Source organism: Sorex araneus, chromosome 2, assembly GCF_027595985.1.
Source record: "Sorex araneus isolate mSorAra2 chromosome 2, mSorAra2.pri, whole genome shotgun sequence".
NCBI lineage: Eukaryota > Metazoa > Chordata > Mammalia > Eulipotyphla > Soricidae > Sorex > Sorex araneus.
In genome coordinates, this window is record NC_073303.1 from 49,383,860 (window position 1) to 49,407,835 (window position 23,976).

Sequence of the window (23,976 nt, forward strand, 5' to 3'; positions counted from 1 at the left end):
TGCTCAAGCAGTCCCAGAGTTCCTCCAGGTGATTCTTGGCCAAAAAGTCCACAGTTCACTGTGAGGTAAGAGGATGTGGTGATAGGGATTACTTGGGTTATACCATCAGTGTTTGGGGGATGCAGGGGTTACATCCAGTGATGCTTGGAGGACCATATGGTGCTGGGGACCCACCACAAACAGGACCTTGTATTCTCTCCAGTTTTTACATATTAAAATTTAACAGGGTATGTGATTAAGAAAGTATTTTAGAGGCCTCATTATGAACCATAATAATAATAATAAAAGATTGAGCGACCTATATTTAGCCAGAAAGGTGTGCTGATTCTGGAACAAAGGTGAGTCACAATGTTTTCTCCTCTGCAGCAGCCAGTTCAGAGAGATGAACATTCTTGGTCAACCCAAATAATGTATCTCGTTTCCTCTCTTCTAAGTGCTGCTAAATCTTTGCCTTCACTGGGTTTATACATGTATCTACATATTCCAATGGTCAATGGCTTATATCTTTGTGACTTTTCTTCCCTCTAGTTTTGGAATTGCTGGATCTACAAATGTGACAGGTGATCAGGTGAAGAAACTGGACGTCCTCTCCAATGACCTGGTTATTAACATGTTAAAGTCATCCTTTGCCACCTGTGTTCTTGTGTCAGAAGAAGATAAACACGCCATAATAGTAGAACCTGAGAAAAGAGTGGGTTTGCATTTCTGCCATCCATGTTTTCATAAAACAATTTTTCTTCTTGGCTTTATAAATATCATTTATTCAGCTTAGCTGGAATCCTAGGAATCACCCTGGATTTATCATTTCACACATTTCACCTTATTATAACTTGTTCTCAAAGGCTGAGATGTAGTTTATTATTATTGTTATTATTATTATTATTAGCTGTTTGAGATTGAGCCCAGGGTCTCATGCATGCAATACAAATCCTCTAGCCTGAGATACATCCTCAGCACTCAGCACTCCATCAAATCTCCAGCCTGTACTTACTGTACACACCCCCATCACAGTTCATGTAGTTATCATGTGCATGTACCTGGACACACTTACTACAGTAATGTACAAAACTCTGCAGTGCCTGAATTCTCTTAACCTTCCTTTTACTTCATCTCCCTCCACCAAATTTCCAGCATGTTCATTCAACTTTGTTTCCAACCTAAACTTTTCACAAATTCTTATTACTGATTTATGCACTGAAATCCACTGAAATTGCTACCAATCTGATTGCTTATAGAGGGAAGAGAATGAATTATGAATTTTTCCTGTATCCTAACATCTAACTCAATACCTGGTGCATTCACTGTAGAGTCACAATTAGTTACCATTCAAACAATGGATGAAAGTGCTTGCACTTGGACCTAAGTGATGATGCAGCAGCAAGGGTGCTTGCCTGGTATGTGACCAACCTAAGCTTGGTTCCTGCACCCTGTATTCCCCGAGCACCACAAGAGTGATTCTGAGTGTAGAGCCAGGAGTAACCCTGGAGCACTAAAGAAAGAAAGAAATAGAGAGAGAAAGAAAGAAAGAAAGAAAGAAAGAAAGAAAGAAAGAAAGAAAGAAAGAAAGAAAGAAAGAAAGAAAGAAAGAAAGAAAGAAGGAAGGAAGGAAGGAAGGAAGGAAGGAAGGAAGGAAGGAAGGAAGGAAGGAAGGAAGGAAGGAAGGAAGGAAGGAAGGGAGGGAGGGAGGGAGGGAGGGGAGGGAGGGAGAGAGAAGGAGGGAGGGAGGGAAGAAAGGAAGGAAGGAAGGAAGAATGAAAGAAAGAGAGAGAGAATATGTATAGCTTTTATAGAACAACTATCATCTATTTAAAAAAAATCTTGGGGCTGGAATCGTAGCACAGCAGGTAGGATGTTTACTTTGCACGTGGCCGACCCAGGTTCCATTCCCAGCATCCCATATGGTCCCCTGAGCACCACCAGAAGTAATTCCTGAGTGCAGAACCAGGAGTGACCCCTGTGCATCGCCAGGTGTGACCAAAAAAACGAAAAAAAAAGGGGGGATTCTGAATGCAGAGTTAGGAGTACCCCTGAGCATCGCAATAGCACAGCGGGTAGGGCGTTTGCCTTGCATGCAGCCAACCCGGGTTTGATTCCCAGCATCCCATATGGTCCCCCCACCAGGGGTAATTCCTGAGTGCAGAGCTAGGAGTAACCCCTGTGTAATGCCAGGTGTGACCCAAAAACCAAAAAAAAAAATCTTTTAGAGTTGAGAGTTTCAATTGTATGGGCTTAGAAACTTTCCCTGTTCGGAAATGTAAAAGAATAGAATTAGAAAAAAAAAAAAAGGAACCAGAAAAATGGATTTAAAGAGGCTGCCCAGTACCTTGTCTTCATCTTTTTAAGTGGGAGAGGGAGCGACACCCAATTTATTTGTGTTACATAATTTCTTCTTTTCTTTCTTCCTTTTCTTTTTTTTTCATGTTGGGTCACATATGGCAATGCACAGGGGTTACTCCTGGCTTACACTCAGGAATTATTCCTGGCAGTGCTCAGGGAACTATATGGGATGCTGGGAATGGAACCCAGGTTAGCTGAGTGCAAGGCAAATGCCCTACCCACTATACTATCGCTCCAGCCCTCTGTTACATCATTTCTATAATACAGCTATATATCATAATCAAAGTTCATGCTATTTCCTTTTGGACTTTTTAAGGAACTTGGTCATTTTAGGCATGTTGATTAAATTTGTTTAATTTTGTGTTAGTTTTCCCCCATTATTTTCTGACTACCATCTGTCTTTATGATAGGAATATTTCTTCTTCCCAGGTGATGGAGTTTCCTGTCTCAGCCAAGGTGATTTGTAAGAGGAAGGGGTCAGGGGACCAAGAGATCATCCTAATCTGATTCAGAACATTTAAAATTTCTAAGATGTTGATGACATAATAAAGTGACTAATTTTTTTTGTTTGTGCTTTAGGTAGGGGTAGGTGGGCCACACAGAGCAGTGCTCGGGGCTTACTCCTGAGGAAGCCTACTCTGCACTCAGGAATTACTCCTGTCTGTGCTCAGGGGGACCACATGGTGTGTCAGGGACCAACCCCGTGTCGGCAAGTGCCCTATGCACTGTCTCTGCAGTGCCCTATCTCTCCAGTCCCCAAGTGACTAATTTGGGTGGAAAATTTCTAGTTGCATCATGATAAACTGGCTCTTTCTTGAAAAGAAGACTATTATTTTTCCAGCCCAGGTTTGAGCCAGGCTACCATACACCTCCTTCCACCCCTCAACTGTGAGCACTGCCTGATGTGATACTTGAGAACAGAGTTAGGAGTAAGCCATGAACACCACTGGGTGTGGCCCCCAAACAAACAAAAACAAAAACAACAAATTATGATTTATAGCATTTTCCAATTTTAATCAGTGGATACTCCTCCACAGTTAACTTCAACATGGTTTCCCTGGCAGGAGAATTAGAAAGAGAAAGTCACAGTTAGGTCTAGTATAGCACTGTAGCACTGTCTTCCCGTTGTTCATCTATTTGCCCAAGCGGGCACCAGTAACGTTTCCATTGTGAGACTTCTTGTTACTGTTTTTTGAGTATCGAATACGCCACGGGTAGCTTGCCAGGCTCTGCCATGAGGGCGGGATACTCTCGGTAGCTTGCCGGACTCTCCGAGAGGGACGGAGGAATCAAACCTGGGTCGGTTGCATGGAAGACATATGCCCTACTGCTGTGCTATCAGGTCTAGTGTACCACTGAAAATCCCATTCAAAGAGTGAATCTTTGGTCATATTGCAAAAGATTATTTCCTTTGAAATTGTAATGGGGAGATTGTTGAGTGTTCTGTGTACTGCAATCTTAAATGTCATCAGTAAGACCCTGTATTAGGACTTTCTTATAGATCCCTATCTTATCTTTGCTTCACCTAAGAAATTGTTATATTTTGGCCTATAAATAAAGAGAAATAAGTTACTAACCTTTTTTATCATTCTCCTTTGGCTGCCATAAACTCGAACCAAAATTGTGATTCATCAATAATAATGACATGAGGATTTAACTTTTAGTAAATCTAATGTTTCTAATCTGAATTTAAATTCTATTACCTGTATCTATACTTCCTATTCTAAGTTGTATCTTCTTTTTAATTTTTTTTAAATATCGAGACTCTATGGTTTACAATGCTATTAATAATGTTTTTTCAGGCACATAATTCCAACACCACACCCCATTTCCAGTATTGCATTCTCTTTACCTAGTAATCTTTAGATTTATATTTTTTCATTCTATGTACTGCTTCATATCTTCCATGATAGTATAAATAAGACTCACAAATCCTGAACTTCCCCTTGATTCCCTTTTTTAAACACCTCTAGCAAATATTTTACAGGTCATTATAATTATAATGTGTTTCTTCCATAATAAAGAGTCTCTCTCTCTCTCTCTCTCTCTCTCTCTCTCTCTCTCTCTCTCTCTATCTGTGCAGGGTAAATATGTGGTCTGCTTTGATCCCCTTGATGGATCCTCCAATATTGACTGCCTCGTGTCTATTGGAACCATTTTTGGCATCTACAAAAAGGTAAAGTGTAATACATCAAGTATGTAGTTTAAGATCAAAGGAAAAATAAAGGTTGAACATTTAGTCCTATTTCACTCTTAGCAGAGTAACCAGAATATGAAGGATAAAGCTCGGTGAGCTTGAAATCAGTTTATTTCTCAAATCTTAAAAAAAAAAAAGCTTATATCTCAAGTTCTTATTTTTCTAGCATTGACTGAACAATGAAGATCCTAAAATAAAATATGACAAAATGTGGGTAGGAAGAGAAACATTTTATTCTTAGCTGCCTCTTGCTTTCTCTTATAATGTAAGACAAAACTGAAAATAAAGCGGAAAATAAGAGAAAACATAGCATGTTTTAGTGATGATATTATGTGAGAATTGTGATGGTATGACAACACAAGAGATTATTTATATTAAAATTGTCCTTTAAATCTTCTAAATCAAAGATCTACAAACTCTTACCTCCAGACACATCTAACCTGTTTCTTGATTTGCTCTGCTAACAAAAAAAGATAGCACTCCCCACCTAAATTTAACAATTTTACGTTTCTCAAATGGCTAAAAAAAAATCTCAAGGCTATTTCATGTATGTATAGGACTTTCAAAAATATTCATAAATAAAATTTTGTTTTAATCTTTGTGGTTCTGGAGATCACATTTTCAGTCCCCAGATTAAAAAACGTTTTAATGGCATATGGTCAATTCACTTACTGATGTTATATTTGGATTGCTGCAATGGCATGGTAACGTAGTAGTGACAGAGACTGCATTCAAGTGACACCTAGAATGTTTGCTATCTGTCCTGCGGAAAGAGTTCTCTAACCCTGCTGAACATTATAGGGAGCTCCCTGGAAACTGACTGCTGCGTTGTGCCTTTCATCTAGGTGACGTGGGCAAGTCACTCTACCTCCAAAGCCTCTCTTTTCTCCTTTTACTTTCAGTGTGTGTGTGTGTGTGTGTGTGTGTGTGAGAGAGAGAGAGAGAGAGAGAGAGAGAGAGAGACGATTGTGAAGAGAGCAAGAGAGTTCAAGTGCTCAGACAAGTGGAAAATTAGATGAATACCTTATCTTAAGGGCACATCATAAGCCATTATGAAATCTAAAATGTGTCATATTAGATTCAGCTTTCTTCTTTATTTATAAAACCTCACAGATGCCACTGAGTATGAGCCTGTCTTTTCATCTTAGCAGGTAAAGTGGCTGCCTCAGCTTCCCTCTGAGGGTCCCTCAGTTTTCCTCTTTTGGAATACAGAGGCCATAACTTGTGGAGTGAGATTATATTTAAAATGTTTAAAAATATATTATTTTCATAAAAGTAGTTCACAATAGTTCATTACAAATAATATTCAAACACCAACCCCACCACCGAGACCATACTTTTTGAAGTGACTTGATGTCAATTCAAAGTATTGCAGGTCAGCTTCCAAAGAAATGAAAAGTAAGTTATCCAAGGACAGTACTTCTTTGTCATTAGTTTATGTTTTGCTTTTGTCTTGTCTGAGAGTCAGATACACCTCAAAACCAACTTGAGTAATAAATGATTAATTATGTCAGTGAGGCAAAGGCAATCATTCATCTATTTTCCAAGTCATAATGTGAAACATACCATTGCCTATAGGCATACAGGGTGCAAAGTATCACACATACAGTTTGGCAAGAGTGGTGTGCAGCAAATTCCTCATTGAAAGACCTCTGCTTAATTTTTGGACCCCAAAGTAAGAAGTGCTAATTATTGCCTGCACCAGTCTCTAACCCCAAGCTTTTTTATGTGGTCCTAAAAAATTGAAAAACAGTATCCATTAATGGGAAATAAATAAACCAGCTTGCAACAGCAACTTGAATTATGAGTTCATGCTAAAATGACTCATACAGATCGTGCTTGCTGATTTGACGATGTCTATGGTACATTAAATAAAATGTCCCTCATTTCTTTATTACTAAAGGAGGGATGATGGGGCTGGAGCGATAGCACAGTGGGTAGGGCATTTGCCTTGCACGCGGCTGACCCGGGTTCGATTCCCAGCATCCAATATGGTCCCCTGTGCACCGCCAGGGGTAATTCCTGAGTGCAGAGCCAGGAGTGACCCCTGTGCATCATCGGGTGTGACCCAAAAAGAAAAAAATAAATAAAGGAGGGGTGCTAACAGTTAAATTTAATGCACCAAGAATAGTGTGTGGTACTTAAAAACTGATCAACAAGTAGTCACTGTCACTGTCATCCCGTTGTTCTTTGATTTGCTTGAGTGGGCACTAGTAAAGTCTCCATTGTGAGACTTCTTGTTACTGTGTTTGGCATATCGAATATGCCACGGGTAGCTTGCCAGGCTCTGCTGTGTGTGCGAGATACTCTCGGTAGCTTGCTGGGCTCTTTGAGAGGGGTGTAGGAATTGAACCTGAGTTGGCCACATGTAAGGCAAATGCCCTATCCACTGTGCTATCACTCCAACCCCAACAAGTAGTAACTATTTATATTCTTTGTTTTGTTTTGCATATTGTTTTAACAGACAGTATCACATTTAAGGATGAAAGGGAGGAAAAAAGGCAGGAAAAATAAAATGATTCGTTCATGTAACTGGGCAGATCTTCTGGTGCAAATCTCTGACCATTCAAGAACTGACTGTGGGATAAGGACACAATCCTCACCATGTCTATTTTTCCCTTTCTCTTGCTGGCTGAGTGGTTCATAAAAGTCTGGACTCACATTCACCTTCTCAGTAACTCAGCAGATGATGCAAATTTCTTTTCCAATTTAAAAAAAGAATACAACCTTGTTGACTCTAATTAGTTTAGCCTAGGTCACAATGTTCATCCCTTTATCAATAACAGTTTTTTGAGTCATGCAACTATCTGACTGTCCAGACCTGGAACATGAGCTCACTCATCAACTGGCATTTGTTTGTTGGTTTTCTTTTTGGTCATATCAGTGATGCTCAGGGATTCCTGCCTCTGCACTCAGGAACTACTCTTGGCTCTGCTTGGGGGACCATAGAGGATGCTAGAGATTGAACCTGAGTTGTCTGAATGCAAGGCAAGCACTGTCCCCACTCTACAATCACTCTGGCCCCTCAAATGGCATTTTAAGAAACCAATTTAAGGATAATTAAAGTGCAGTAATCCATATAAGTGTGATGAGTCTGGTATTTAGACAGATATGAAGTCTGATGACAAAGCCCTTGTCTTCTAAGTCAAGAAGACTGGTGCAATAGTGGTAATCAATGCTAGCTGGGTTGTAGAAGACTGTCAACTGCCCTGTGAGACCTTCCCGAAGGGTCCCTTTTGAGGTCAGACCACTTGATGATCTTCCCACCTCATTTAGTCTTTCTCCTCTATCACCTAAAATTTACAGAATTCATGGTGTTTTGTTTGATATATTCCATAAGGGATGGTATGAGATAAAATAAACTAATAGTTACAGAAGGTAGTAGCTTGGTGTAGCAGAGAAAAGTAGGGTTCATAGGCTTATTTTGCTAAACGTTTCATGCACAATGATCCATGAACATCTGCATGAGAATGTAATGGATTCTTGGGATAAAGGTGCAGCAAGAAGTTTGGAGGAAGACACTTATGCATTAGAATAGGGGTCTATTCAATTCTAACAGATAGTATTAGAGATACTATCTAGGGGAGGAGAGATAGTACAGTGGGTAGGGTGGTTTCCTAAAATATGGTCGGCCGAGGTTCATTCTCCAGTACCCCATATGATCCCCCAAGCACCGTCAAGAGTAATCCTGAGTGTAGAGCCAGGATTAACCTCTAAGCATCTCTGGGTGTGGCTCAGAAAGAAAAAGAAAAGGGTCAGATTAGAAAATAATGCCCCAAATCGATGACTTGATGGAATTATTTTGCCTTTCCTTTGATTACATGGACATATTACTAGTTTTATTCTATGAAAGTCATCGAGTGGGATTATTTAGTAACAATATTTGAGGGAAAGGCTAATTACTCTTAAACTCCCACTTCAAGTAAGTGTGAATGGCTCTAAATGGGACTTTCTGGGGCACTTTTATTTTTTGTTGGAGAGTTTGTTATTCAGTGGCTTTGAGTCAATTTATTTGTTTACTTGTTACCTCTGTGATTTTGCAATGTTCTGAAAGGGTCAAACATCATAATAGATCGTTAGAGGGCTGGGTCCTCCTGAACCTCCTCTTTGATACTTTTAAGGAAATTGGTTCCAGGGCTCCAGAAACAACTCAAAGCACTGAGCTCATGCTTTGCATACAGGAAGCCTGGGTTTGATCCCCAGCACCACATGCTCAGCCGCATATTCTTAAGAGTGCCCAAACCTCCCCTTCTCCCACAAAGAAAGCTAACTTCATTTTAAGGTTTGTGGAGTTTAAGAAAATGCTCGAAATTTTAACTCCCAATTTTTTTTTTGGTCTAGTCTGTGTTCAGCTGCATGCACTTCATGACACTGTGAATATAAAACAAACTGAATCAGAAAGCTTGGCCCAATCCAACCAATAAACCAACAAATCAACCTAGCTGGATAAAAACCATTTATTAAACATGAGCACACTGTGCCCATACAACATTTAAACATGTACTCCTTTGTAAACTGAGTTTACCTTGGTAAATTAACGATTGATATACAAATAGAAAAACATGAGCGATGGGTTAAAATGGGCAAAAGCAGATAAATCGTTTTTGTGTGTCTCTCACATTAGATCTTTTTAAAATGTAATTTCAACCCCCCATTTCTTTCTTTCGTTATTGTCACACACTACCCAGCTCTGCTGTGGTACTTGCATATTTCAATTGTGCAGTGCCTACCAGGAACCCCAGCTCAGGCCACAGTGCTCAAACACACGGCAGCAGTGTCCTCTGAGGGGCACTCACACATGTACTTGCCAGGGGTCACATTTCCCAGCCATAGTCCACGCACCCTTATAGTTGTGGTGCTTTCTGGGGGCTACCCCTTCCTTCCTTTCTGTGCTCACAGATGCCTGGTTGCAGTGTGGCCAGAAATCGCTTTCAGCATGGGGAACCACAGAGCTGAACTACCCAGCCCACACCTAGTGCATGTGGCTGCACTAAGATGAGGCTCGTAATCCCGTGTTTGCAAGGCAGATGTTCTACACCACTGAGCAATTCTTTTGGGCCCCTACCCTGGTAGTAAGTAGTTAAACTTCAGGGCAAAAGTCAGTGGTGGTATGTGTCAAAGTGCTGATTCCCAGGGCAATCTTAGAAAGGCTGATTTGTAAATCCAGATTGTAGGCCCTGAATGTATATGTTTAAATTGAGTATTCTCAGCTATTCTCATGAATACATTTAAAATTTATGCTATATATTTATGGAGTGTCTTTGCTATATTCAGTCCCTGCAGCATATTACAGATGCTCTTATTTTCACCTGCTGGGATCATTGAATGAGTAAGAAATAGATGGGAAACATACCAACTTTTTTTCTGTTTAAATTCAGGTTGGAATACTAAGGAGGCTACTTGAATTCTGAAGAAGCCCCTCAAGTGTTAATAAAAAAGATAGTTATCGGGGCTAAAAGGCCAAGTGGCTAGCTGAATAGAAGCCTTCCCTTAAGATGGTCCTTTCCTTGGTGCAACCTGTGGGCCAGTTGACTCAATGGGCTCTTTCTTTCTTTCTTTCTTTCTTTCTTTCTTTCTTTCTTTCTTTCTTTCTTTCTTTCTTTCTTTCTTTCTTTCTTTCTTTCTTTCTTTCTTTCTTTCTTTCTTTCTTTCTTTCTTTCTTTCTTTCTTTCTTTCTTTCTTTCTTTCTTTCTTTCTTTCTTTCTTACACTTGGTGGTGGTCAGGGTCAACTCCTAGCTCTGTGCTGTGCTTGGTGATGTTTGAGATACTATGTGGTTCCCAGGATCAAACCTAGGTGTGCTGTACGCTAAATATGTGCTCAACTCTTTGAGATATAGGGTTTCTTTACATTAAAAAAAAATCGATCAGGGACCAGAGCAATAGTACAATAGGTAGGCACTTGCCTTGCATGTGGCTGACCTGGGTTCAATCCCTGGAATCCCATATGGTCCCCCAAGCCCATCTGGAGTGACTCCTGAGTACAGACCCAGGAGTAAGCCCTGAGCACTGCCAAGTGTGGCCCAAAAGCAAAAACAAAAAATTCAAAAAGTAGATCAGAATGCCTGTTATATTCTGACTTAGTATCATTTTATTAAATTTTTCTAGTTGTGTGTATACACACGGAGTAGGTATGGGTCTATAATGTAAATGCCTTTCTTACTGTGGGTCATGGTGAAATAATTGCAAAATATCATCCTCACTCTTTGATGTCTCCAGGGAGATTTTCCAAGTTCCCAGAGAGCTAAGAAATTTTTGGTGTGTCTGATATGCCTCCTCTGCTCTGTGAGGTGTGTGCTACAACCGGCAAGAGCTCATGAAATTAATTTTCTCCCTAGACTCTCAGCCCTGCAGCTCAGCCTTGAATTCTTTAAATAAAGATGACATAGGCAGGTGATACCTATAATAAGATTAAATTAGTGGGAGCTGGCAAGAAGAAGCTGGTCTTTTTTGAGGTGTATACTGGAAAAGAGGAAATATCAAATTAGCAAAATTGAAGAAGAACCTCAAATGGCAAGCAACATCCAGATGCAGGAAATGTGTGGTATGATGGGAAAACTGCTGTGCAGTTAAGATCAGGACATTGCTCATATGTGGAGGATGGTCCCAAGGGTCCTGTTCCATCAGGAGAGTGTTTCTATAGGACATATTGGTAATGACTGAATTGTAAAAGGATCACAAAACACAAAAACATGTTTTCTTTCTTGCCCTAGAGCTCAGATTCTGAGCCTTCTGAGAAGGACGCTCTGCAGCCAGGTCGGAACTTGGTGGCAGCTGGCTACGCGCTCTATGGCAGTGCCACCATGATGGTGCTAGCCATGGCCAGTGGAGTCAACTGCTTCATGCTGGACCCGGTGAGAGATGGTGGGAGTTAGGTGCTTGGCTGGTAACTGTGTCTGCTATCTGTATCTGTGTCTGTGTGTGTGTGGGGGGGGGCACATAAAAGTGAGAGATGACTGGAGATCAGGTGGGATGGGGGTAAAGGCAATAGAGGGTCAACATGTATGTCGTAAGATTATAGAGCGTCTGTCTAGAACACAAGGGAGTTCTTGTTCCAAGACAAATTCTGTGGAATGAGATCGTTAGTTGGCCTTGAGACTAGGTAGGCAGGAAAAGGACTGAAGCGCTCAGGGGAGGGAGGCGGCAGCACTGCAGCCTGAGGAGGCGCAGGAGGCCCCATAGGCGTCACTAGGATGGATAAAAGTTCTGACACTTCAAGAAAAACTGGCTTTAAGAAGGAATGTTTCTGGATTTGTGGAATGCTATACCAGCCAACAGAGGTACATGTATGGACCAGACTGGACCTGTGGATAGCCTGTGGGCCACCCACTATACCCATTCTAGCTTGTTTTTCAGAGGCGCATGCTTAGACCCATTCTGATACCCCAGCTGACCGGCTGACTCTCTGTGTTTTGAAAGTGGCGATCAGGGATATTGGCCGTATGTAACACTTGGAAGTATTACACTTTTAAAGACCATTGATGAACTCAATAAGCAAAAATAAGAAAAGGAAAGAAATTTTACTCTTTACCCACCTTGTAGAGAAATGCTACCTATGGGAGGAGGTCAGGTGCCATAAAAATATTCAGTAAATTTAAATTTGTATTTCATATCATTCACAACTCTATTAAATGGGGCTATTTATTTGCTCAGTAGGATGATAGACAAATTGGAGAAAGAAATTTCCTTAAGTATGTAGCACAGTTAGCTAAACCTACCATCAGATACAGATCCCACAGACAGTCCTCAGCAAGCCTACTGTTCCCTAGCGTGGCTTATACTGCCCCAGGGACACTAAAATGATTGGGAGGGGTGGTGGTGGAAGCTGCTGGTGCAGGTGGGGGGCGCTCTTTGCTCCCTCAACGAAGGGAGTGTCCCTGGGACACTGCACCCTGCTTTTGCTCACTTCAAGAAGATAGTGAGTGTCCCAGGAGCGCACCGCGATGCTTTTCTGAAAAGAGGACAGTAGGTAAAATGTTCTGGAGTGTTCTGGTTTACTTCATATCCCAAGAGGGCAGGAACTGGATGAAAATGTGTCTTAGCTTTAGAAACGGCCCTGATGACATTAATGAAACACTCTAGTGCTGACAAGCTGAACTTCAGCGCAGCTGACGGCCAGAGGCCACGCCAGCCGCAGGTTGTGTAAGTGCAAGTGCGGCCACTGTGTCCCTGACGCTCTCACAAGAGGACTTTGCCTGCTTTTAAGTTACAGCACTTAATAAGTAAACAAGGGGGGAACATTATTTTAAGTGCCAAATTAGGCAGAACTAAAGCAAAGTTCACCACAAAATCACCGATGTTTGCTGCTTTATCCACACATTTACTGTTTCTCTGTTCCCTTGAGTTGGTATGCTTGTGAAAAAACAAAAATTGATTTTTTCATTTCTAGTTTGCACACCGAGGTCTCCAGCTCGTTACTCACCCAGTGTTTGAAGAAGCAGTGCAGAGTGTCCCCAGTGTCTCAGCAACTTCGCTAACCCCCTCCCCCGTGCCGGGCAGTGAGCACCCCCCCACCAGCTTGGCACTATCATTTCAGCTCACTGTTGCAAGCAACCATGGTCTGATAGTCTGAGCTTCCTGTTTTAAAAAAATGGCAGCAGCTACTTATTTTATTTGCTACAGGTCTGATAGTCTGAGCTTCCTGTTTTAAAAAAATGGCAGCAGCTACTTATTTTATTTGCTACAGGTTTAACTTTCACAAAATCTAGTCAATCTCTTATCTCCGTGTGAAGGGGACTTTCTTCCTCCACGGCCTGGCTGCTTTGGCCAGATATTCAGGTGGAAAGCTTGCTCTTCTCTGCTCTCTGGGTTCAGGACTGCTATTCAATGGTTTCAGTTTTCCTAATTGTCTTTGCAAATAAGTCCTCTCTCCCTCTACCTTCCTTGAGTTCTCTTCCCTCCCTCCTTTCCTTCCTTCCTTCCTTCCTTCCTTCCTTCCTTCCTTCCTTCCTTCCTTCCTTCCTTCCTTCCTTCCTTCCTTCCTTCCTTCCTTCCTTCCTTCCTTCCTCCCTCCCTCCCTCCCTCCTCCCTCCCTCCCTCCCTCTCTCCCTCCCTCCCTCCTTCCTTCCTTCCTTCCTTCCTTCCTTCCTTCCTTCCTTCCTTCCTTCCTTCCTTCCTTCCTTCCTTCCTTCCTTCCTTCCTTCCTTCTTCCTCCCTCCCTTACTCTCTCCCTCCCTCCTTCTCTCCTTCCCTTCTTCCCTCACTCTTTTCTTTTTCTTTCTTCATTGTTTTACTGATCATAGAAGAATATATAATTTGAGGGATGAACAAAATAGGCAACATTTTCTGAAGTACAAAAAAAGGAAAAAAGAAGGTCAAGAATCAATCAAGAATCAGTCAAGAATAAAGCAGTCTCTTTTAGTGACCAATGTTAATTGTAATCACTTTTCTCTTCCTTCTCTCCTCTTTCTTGCTTCTCTCCTCCCTCTGTCCTCTGTTGTCTCCCTTCTTTTGATTCTAGTTCCAGTTTGTTCCATATCTGCAGGAACCAATTTTAGTTACTTCCTCTCTGCCCTCATGGGCAGAATTTCAATTACCCTCTTATCAGCAGCACATAAAAGCTCTAAATAATTCAGAGCTGAATGTTTCAAGCAGAGAAATCAATGTGACACTGTTGTCTAAACTCATATCTGCTCTAAGAACGTGAGTATTGGCTTAGGGCTGGTCTTGGTGGTAGAATAAGACATAAATACTGTGTGTTAGTGAGTAAGGGCCCCTAAACTGACAGGCACAGTGCGCTCTTCTCTGGGGTTCTGCTCTGTTCAGAGTTTGTTAACAAAAGGGAACACTCAAAAGAGAAATTAACCAGGTTCATTGTCACAAATGAGAAGGCTGCATCTGTTTACTGCTGAATGTGTGTATAATATGATATTATATATATGTGTGTGTGTATAATATGTTTATAACATAATAGCCCCATGATGTGTAAAATATGATATCTTCTTTATTTACATATGTTGGTGACAACTTAGGTTGTTTTCATATAGTGGCTATATGATGATTTTAAAGTGGAATTGCAGAACTTTATGTCTTTATGCAACATGGATAAGCTTGAGGAGATTATGCTAAATAAAAGTATATCAGATGTAGAAAGAAACATACCCTATGATTTCACTCATACATGAAAGGTAGATAAACAAAGAAAACAAACAACCAAACAACAAACCCGTAGACTCTGACACAGAATAGAAGTTACCAGAGGTTAGCGGTTCAGAGGAACTAACAGCAGGAGGCAAATGGATGACCATGGAAGGAAACTGGGAGTTTATGGAGGTTGTAGTTTATTTACATTAATTTGTTGAGGTGTGAAGCTGTACATCTGAAACTTAGAGTATTTTCAACACATATTACCTAAATAAAATTGTTATGTGGAAAGGCCTTGAGAGTATGATGCTGAGTGAAATTAATCAGAGGGAGAGAGACCAACACTGAATGATCTCTCTCATGTGTAGGATATAAAGAAACATAGTGATGGTATTTAAAAATGCCCAAAGACAATGAGAACAAAGAATATGAGTTCTGGTGTTCTGAAGGAAAGATGCTACTTGAGGGGTTAGGGATATGATAGGGAGGAGGCAATGTCTGTGGTGGAAGGAAAGTCAACCAGGAAGAGCAGGTGCTGAAACATGTAAGTGTTATGTATGAAACCCTATCAGCAACAGTATTGTAAATTACTTTGCAAACACACACACATATGTGTATATATATATGTATATATGTGTGTGTGTGTGTGTGTGTGTATGTATGTATATTTGTCGCAAAAGAACCTCTTATAAAAGCAGACTGGCGGGTGGGAGACGAACAGGGGTGAGGGCAGAAGACTTTGGTACAGGGAAGTGGTCACAGGGGAAGGGACTGGTGCTAACACATTGTATGCCTAAAATCCACATAAATAATTCTGTAATTTCACGGTGACTCATGATCACGAAATCCCGTTAATCATCAATTTCTTGAGCGGGATCAGTGACCTCTCAATTCGTCCTTTCCCTGAGATCTTAGAAGTCTCTCTTGACTCTGCCCTCCCAAGGATGTCACACTGGAGGCTCTTTCAGGGTCAGGGGAATGAGATTCAGCCTGTTACTGGATTTAGCATATGAATACACCATGGGAAGCTTGCAAGGCTGTCCCATGTGGGAGGAAACTTTCAGAAGCTTGCCAGTTTCTCCCAGAGGGAGAAGTAGGCTACAAGATATCGCGGCCATGCGCTTCTGGGAGCTTGCTTTTAAGTCTCTGGATGTTGGCTGTTGATGAAATTACACACACCTGGGTTCCTGTGCCAGTACCTTCATGTGTGAGGCTTGTCCGAACGTGTGGAGAGGGGCCTCGAGCATGGCTGTAGCTAGGTTCTGGTGGTCTGGTGGTCTTCGGCCACCGGGAGATCTGCTTGGGGTGGGGAGGGAAGCTGGAGCCCATCCCCTCCGAGGGGCCCCGGGGAAAACAGCCAGGCATGCGGGCAAGAGACTCTCTGCTATGGTGACTAAAAATAAAAAATTAAAAAATTAGAAAATTGAAGTTAGAGCGGCTGGAATGATAATACAGCAGCTAAAGCATTTGCCTTGCATGCAGCTGACCCAGGCTTGCTCTCCAGTATCCTGTATGGTTCCATGAGCCCTACAGGAGTGATCCCTGAGTGCAGAGCCAGAAGGAAGCCTTTAGCACCATTGGAATTGGCCCCCCAAAACAAAACAAAAAAAATGAAAGGGAAATAAGGATAGCTGGAGAGAGAACACGGGGTTAGGGCCTTGCAGGCAGCTGACCTCGGTTTGATCCTGGTACCATGGTCCCTTGAGAACCACCAAAATAAACCCTGAGCATAGAGCCAAGAGTGAACCCTGAGCACCACTAGGTGTGGCTCAACAGTCCTCACCGAAACCAGCGCCCCCCCCCCCCCCACCAGAACAAGAGAACTGGAGCTTTGAGAGCAGCTGTGACCATGGTGGTATCTCTAAATTGTGAGGACATTAAGGTCACTCAGGGGCCCCTTTCTCCTGACAACCCGTATGTGTGTGAGTGTGTGTGTGCACGCACATGTATTACATCTCCTGCATTTCTTTGGATGAGGCAGAGTTCTTATTCTCCTCAGGTTTGGTAGCTTCTACTGTCCCTGGTATGCCTGCTGTCCTATTTGTTTTACTGTAACTATCTGAAGGCAAAGCCAACAGTCTCTACTCCCCGCCAGTGCACACAGTCCCCCTTGTGCACCCCAGCTCTCCACTCCAACTCTCCAGACCAGGCTTCCAGTTCTGAGTGAGGCAGGCAAAGGTATGGGGGCCCTGAGGAGCAGGGCTTGCTGCTGGCCTGGTCTGCTGCTGCCAGTGTGAGTTCTTGCCCCTCAGGCAGGCCTGCAACGGATCCAGTGAAGCATCTTCTTCTTCCCTGTCTTGCAGGCCATTGGTGAGTTCATTTTGGTGGACAAGAACGTGAAGATTAAAAAGAAAGGAAACATTTACAGCCTCAATGAAGGTTATGCCAAGGACTTTGACCCTGCTCTCTCTGAGTATCTCCACAGGAAGAAGTTCCCCCCAGTAAGTGAGGAATTCTAGGAGAGGACCCTGAATCATGCATAAATGCTTGGTTTATTATTTAAAATCCTGGGTGTAGATAACTCGGGTACCATGATGCAGTAATCTAATGAATAAATCAGAATGCAAGGAACTTGTTCAATTTCACCACTTTCTCTTAGCAGAAGAAAATCAGGATAACAGTGCTGGAGAGTTAGTACAAGGTGTAGGGTACTTGCCTTGAATGGAGCGAACCCAAGCTCAAATATCCAGTAGCACATATCTACATATGTGCCCTGAGTATAATCAGGAGTGATTCCTGAACACCTCCAGGTAATACTTTAAAGCAAGAGAGAGAAAGCGTGAGCCAGGGGCAGGGGGTGGGGAGGGAAATAAAATTGGAATAATAAAGTCAGATATACAGATTGGTTCATGGTCACAAATTCATGTTTCATTTCTGGGGTTCCTAATCCCAGGTGCCAGCCCAGTAGTGTCAGTTTATCCAGATTACAGAGTCTATCCTAAATAGACTAAATAGGTTATAAACTGCTGAATCTAAAATGAAGAAATGGCTATTATTGAGCTGGTTCAATGTGGGGCTATCCAATTTTGTCATACTCTTGCTTGAAAAAAAACTGAAAGCTATTGCATACAAAAATGAAACCCAGATATTGTTCGGGTGGTCTAGTGTACTCTGAGTTGGCTCCAGGTACTCACTAGTTTTCCTAGTTCTCTTTCCACCTTATTCCAGATTCCCCCCACACCCCTGCCACCCAATACACATGTACTTGTGTGCCCTGACTATTCCACAGGCCAATGCAGGCGGTACTTGGCTCTACATCACCAAGCCTTTTTCTCAGTACTTTCCTCCCCCATAAACGAATATCCCACCATGGCCAGGTCTTCAACTTGGCTACAACCTTCAAGGTATGGCCAAGTGGTACAATTTTTGTGATGCTTGCTCTGATACCATAGCCAGAATCAGACATATTCTCCTCAGAGAATAGACTCTTCTGTGGGTCATGCAATTATTCTAAGATACATAAGCTCCTTAGGAATAGGAATTTTCATCACCTCTCCTAGCGTAGCCTCATAGGAACTAAATTAATGATTGTTAGACTTAGCAAAAGAATTCCCTCACTTGATAACAAATGGTCAAAAGCAAGAGTTTGAGACCTGGTCTACAGAAAGGTGGCGTGGGTGGGAGGGGGACTCGAGATTCTGGTGGAGGCTGGAGTATTGAAACATAACATAACAGGGTTGTAAGCCATGCTGTCTCACTAAAATGGCTGGTTTTGTCTCCCAGGATAACTCGGCCCCTTATGGTGCCAGGTACGTGGGCTCCATGGTGGCTGATGTTCATCGCACTCTGGTCTATGGCGGGATCTTTATGTACCCAGCAAACAAGAAGAGTCCCAAAGGAAAGGTAAAGAGTCCCCTAAAAAGTGATCGAGAAGCAGTGGATCTCATAAACATCCAGGGGAGTTTTGATTTTAGCGGGGAAGGATAAGAGCTATTCATTTTCCCCGCAGTCTGTGTTAAGGTTGCCTTTGACCTGTCATTTTCTATTTTATTTTATTTTTTAATTTTTAATTAATTATTATTTTTTATTTTATTGAATCACCATGTGGAAAGTTACAAAGTTTTCAGGCTTATGTCTCAGTTATACAATATTCAAACACCCATCCCTTCACCAGTGCCCATATTCCACCACCAAAATCCCCAGTATACCTCCCGTCCCTCCCCCCACCCCCAACTGCGTAACTGATGAATTTCACTTCATTTTCTCTTTACCTTGATTACATTCCATATTTCAACACAAAACTCACTATTGTTGTTGGAGTTTCCCCTCAAGAAAGACAGCCCTACTACCGAGGAAGGATTTGATATTCAGTTTTCCATTGCTTAGAATGAAGAGATATGAAGTCCCACTGCTCCAAGTACATAACTCTTCCCCCCCCTTTTTTTTCCCTTTTTTTTCTCTTCCCCCTTCCCGAGCCTCATAATATGGTGGGCGCCACGCCGCGTTTCTCCCCAAAAATGGGAAACAAACGGGAAAGAACGACATTTCCTCTTCTCGGCCGGCTTGGGGCTATGGCTTAGTTCACAGTCTAGAGAAATGGCTGTTACTTTGATTACCTTCAATATTTCAAAAAAAAAAACTCACTGTTATTGTTTGGAGTTTCCCTCCAAAGTCAGACCTGCTAAAAAGGAACCGTTTCACATTGCTGACAATTAAGAGATGTTAAGTTGCATGGCCAGGGTGCAGTTTTGGATTTCTGTATAAAGTCTGTTGCAACAATGTTGCAGTTTTACTGGACAGTCCAAGGCATTTTACTCGCAGAAGAAATATACATTTTTGGGGAGGATCACAGGACTGCCTCCGGAGGTTTTGTGTTATGGCCTGCCGGAAAACAGCCTGTTCAACCTCCTTTTATTTAGTAGGTTAATGTACAAAACAATCATATTCAGCCATATAGGCTGAATATGCAAATTAACCAATGGAAACAGTAACAGTCATTTAAAGTTACAGTAACAAAAACATAAACCCTGGTTTACATCCAGGCCTAGCTAGGCCTGAAATTATGGGATGTTGTATACCAACAAAAGTCCAGGGAAATTTCTGCCAGAAATTGCATAGCCCAGCTCACAGTCCCAGTGCATTGCTGTAAGAAGCTGCTCTGGGTGCCAAAATGTGTTAGAAGGTCTCTGGAATCAAAGTGTTTAGGAGCAGAGGGTCCGTTTCACTCTCAGCAGCTCCGGATCTTATCTGGGCCGAGGGCATGCTGGTAATGCCCGCTTCCCATGATTGCCTATGAGCCAAAATACTGCAAAAACCGTACCTCTGGGTTAGGAGTCTTAGAAGGTGGCTCTTGCCATGTGGATATTGCTGCCGCCGCCATTTTCCATGCAGAAAAACAGGGTGGAGAGAAAAAAGCCATCCCCGGGCAGTGTGGAGTTGTAGCCCAGCTCACAGTCCCAATGCATTGCTGTAAGAAGCCGCCCTGGGTGCCAAAATGGGTTAGAAGACCTCTGGAATCAAAGTCTTTAGGAGCAGAGGGTCCGTTTTGCGCTCAGCAGCTCCAGGTCTTCCATTTTCTATTTTAAAGGTTGTCCTGCTTAGTGATGGTCTCTTGAAAGCCATTTCATTACTAATGAGTAGTGGGGGTGTCGTGGCTCTAAGGGAACCCAGCGAGCTCAGTGCATCCGTGGGGCAAGATGAGCTGTGTTTATACAGTGAAACAGAGCAGCACAGCCTAACTACCCAGTGTCTAACCAAATATACATCCACATCAGAGGGCTTCTTTGATGGCTTTCAACCCAATAACTAGTGAGCTGACATTAACTTTTTGGAAAATAATAAATTTCTCTGGAGAAACTTAGATTTTAGGTAAGCTATAGCTTATTCATCTGGACCAATCGCATAGGTCAAATGGCCACAGTGTCCCTGCAAGCACGGGCTGTCCTGTCCACGAGAGATTCCCCACTACATGGAGTGGTAGAGCATTTGCCTCCACGTATTTATTTTTAGGAATAAGCAGATTGTCTTTTTTGAAAGAGGGAACAGATTCCACAATGTCTTTGGGAAATTAGAGATCTATATACAGTTGGACCCTTGAACAGCTTCCTGGGGGTGGGGGCTACTCAGGAACCAACACCACAAGCGAAAAACTGGGCTTCTCCGCACTCCCCTTCTTAGAGATTCACCCGCATCATCCCCTTAGGAGAAGCTCGTGTTCTCTCTTGAACACATTTTTCTATCACCCCTTGTATTTATCTAAATAAAGTTATTTCACTTTATCTCCAAAAATCTTATCTCAAAAAACTTTTTGGGGCTGGAGTGATAGCACAGCGGGTAGGGCGTTTGCCTTGCACACGGCTGACCCGGGTTCGAATCCCAGCATCCCATATGGTCCCTGACCACCGCCAGGAGTAATTCCTGAGTGTAGAACCAGGAGTAACCCCTGTGCATCACCGGGTGTGACCCAAAAAGCAAAAAAAAAATCTTATAACTTTTAACTCCTCAGAAATGTACTACTTTATAGCCATTACTTTCAGCTTGCTGACTGAAAGCCTTGCTGATAACAAATCGTTCATTAACATATAGTTTATATGTTAAATAATATACTTTTAAAAAGTAAGATATAAAAAAAAGAAGATATTAAGAAAGTCTTAAGAGGAGAAGAGAATTGTGTGAGTATAGTAAACTATGGGTTCATGTTTTCTCTTTATAACGTCTGTGGATATAAGATCTCGGTCAGGGGCTGGAGCAATAGCACAGTGGGTAGGGCGTTTGCCAAGCACGCGGCCGACCCAGGTTTGATTCCCAGCATCCAATATGGTCCCCCCGAGTGCCACCAGGAGTGATTCCTGAGTGCAGAGCCAGGAGAAACCCCTGAGCATCGCCGGGTGTGACTCAAAAAGCAAAATAATAATAATAATAATAAGGTCTCTGTCAAAACCCATATTTTTTAAGGGTCAGTGGTTTTTCAGATTTGTAGATTTCTGTTTGCAGCACATAGTTTCCTGGTCACTGGAGAAATTATTTCCCAAAACAACACCCTTATCATAAACACTTCAAGCATCCTAACCTATGTGATTAGTCCTCTTCATAAACTTTAATCTAATGCCTCAAAAATGATTTCTTCATACAAATAATTAGGTTCCTTCTTTTTCCAACTTTCAAATCTGATCCTGACACCTGTGTGAGAACAGTTTGGTCATGAACACCTGCAGGAAGCTGTCTGCTGGTAGTAAGACTGCATGAAAATTCACACAACCCCAAAAGTTCGTGTTTAAAGGCTAAGGCCAAGATACAGAATAGACTAAATTGCAACCCCGCTGTCTTAGGAGAGTTGTAAAAGACATGACAGAGTTACAAACAGTATTCTACTGTTTGTAGAATCCAGTCTGCTTTCCAGATGTCTGCAGCCAGACACTACCAGACTTTTAAATGCATTTAAAACAGCCATGGCTCCATCCAAAACACACACAGAATAACTCATTAGGCCATTTTCTTTCTAAAAAGAAGGGAACCATAAGTTCTGCCAAAACATCATTCATTCTGATGTTAGGTGGTCTGTTTCACTTTTCCATCAGGCAAGCTCTTGCAGGTTCTGGTCTGAGGAGTGACCTCATGTAGCCATTTAGCCCAAAGAAACGGTCTCGTTTTAGGTGCAGCCCTGTGAGGTTGGGGCTTGAGGGTGGGTGGATTTTGAGGCCTGAGAAGGACAGGGAGAATGTGAGCTTCTTTGGAAGGTCCCACCAGCGCTGCAAGACTGTGCTATGGAACAACTCCACCCTGCCTTCTCACGTGGAGACGCTCTTGGCTCTTGTTTTCCAGCTGAGACTATTATATGAGTGTAACCCAATGGCCTACGTCATCGAGAAGGCGGGAGGACTGGCCAGCACCGGCCGGGGAGCCATCCTGGACATCGTTCCCACGGACATCCACGAGAGGGCGCCGGTTGTCCTGGGGTCTCCCGAGGACGTGAAAGAGTTCCTGGAGATCTCCAAGAAGCACAGCTGCTAAGTGAAGAGCCGTCTTTGGCCATGAGGAAAGGATTGCCTTAATCGGGACCTCTCATTTTACGTGGCACTGACCTGTACTGCGCGCGTCACTTGTCCCTACGACTTAGAAATAAAAAGCATGGATATTTTCACCATCAAGTGTTGTGTAATGGGTGTCTGAAGCTGCCGTGCCGAAATGCTGTCTTGAGATGCCACTGATGGTCCAGATATATTATGAGTGACAGAGGAGAAATAAACATATTTTTATTTATTATTTATTTTTAAAAAGGTCTTTGCCCTCCATCAAGTAGTAGTAATAGCAGCTAATGCATATAGCATTAGATAACCCAGTCTTACGGACTCTAAACAAGGCACTTGGCAGATATCGAAATGAAAGGCAGAGTGGTAAGGTAACATGCACTAAGTCTTTGGCCAATTCCGGCAGGACTAGGATACCTGACCCAGTTCAGATTTTGCTTCTCTCGTGTGCTGTAGGTTCAGATCTGGCTAGTAGCACTACCCTGAGCAAGGCTGTTTGTGCCCTCCTGGGGACCAGAAAGATGATGAATCAATGGTGATACATGACTGTCAGCTCTTGGCCTATAATCTGTGGACATAGCCACCTGATTAAGTATGACAAATAATTTAAGGAAGTAAAATTTGTTGCAAGTAGGCAACTTTCTCCCTAAATTCTGCATGCACTTAGCTTCTCCTGGTTCTGAATTAGAATTCCAAGATCATGGCTAGTTAGAAATTTTTTTTTAGGTGTTAAGATATATCTACATTCAAGCAGACCCTGAACCCCGCCCACCGGCCGCAGAGGCTCTCACGCGGGACCACCCTCCTGGTTCTTCCTGGAGCCCCGCCCCCCACCTGCTTTCCGCATCCCAGAGTCCCAAGAGGCTACTGGGGGTGTGGCCTGGTTCTATGGGGGCGTGTTCTCCAAAGGGGCGTGGCCTCCTGCTGGAGCAGCCGCGGCCACAGTTATTCTTTTATTTAAGCATAATCTGTATAACCCTTTTCTCTGAAAAACACACTGGCCACTTCAAACACTCTATGTCAAATAGCCCACTAGCTTATACTAACTTCTCAATAACAATCAGTGAACAATAGAATTTGCACAAAACCTTTGTAAGTAGAACATAGCCTCAGATCCTTCACTAGAGGCCCCACATAAATCTGGAGGAGCGCCCGAGAGTAAGGAAAAATTCTAGAATAGAATCAAGGCTACCATCATCAATTTAGTACAGCCAGAGCACCCCCTCCCCTGCAGCAAGAGGGAATAGAGATAGACAATAAGAAGGATCCAACTTGATATTTCCAAAACAATATGAAGAAACAGCGAAAATCCCCTCCACAAAGAGAGGATGAAGAAAAGATCCCAGAAACCTCAACAGGGGCTACCCACCTATACGACCTCTCAGAAAAAGAAT

The 23,976-nt window shown here is 42.6% G+C and overlaps 1 protein-coding gene across 1 annotated transcript in view; it reads left to right on the top strand.

Annotated features, from left to right (window-relative positions):
* The window catches only part of FBP1 (fructose-bisphosphatase 1), a 35,780-nt gene extending 13,082 nt beyond the window's left edge, over positions 1–22,698 (top strand). The window contains exons 2-7 of the mRNA XM_004602305.2: positions 529–691; positions 4,421–4,513; positions 11,246–11,386; positions 16,919–17,056; positions 18,339–18,458; positions 22,377–22,698. Coding sequence (XP_004602362.1) covers positions 529–691; positions 4,421–4,513; positions 11,246–11,386; positions 16,919–17,056; positions 18,339–18,458; positions 22,377–22,565 — 844 coding nt within the window. The 3' untranslated portion in view covers positions 22,566–22,698. The remainder of the gene's footprint in view (positions 1–528; positions 692–4,420; positions 4,514–11,245; positions 11,387–16,918; positions 17,057–18,338; positions 18,459–22,376) is intronic.
* Positions 22,699–23,976: the final 1,278 nt, after the last annotated feature.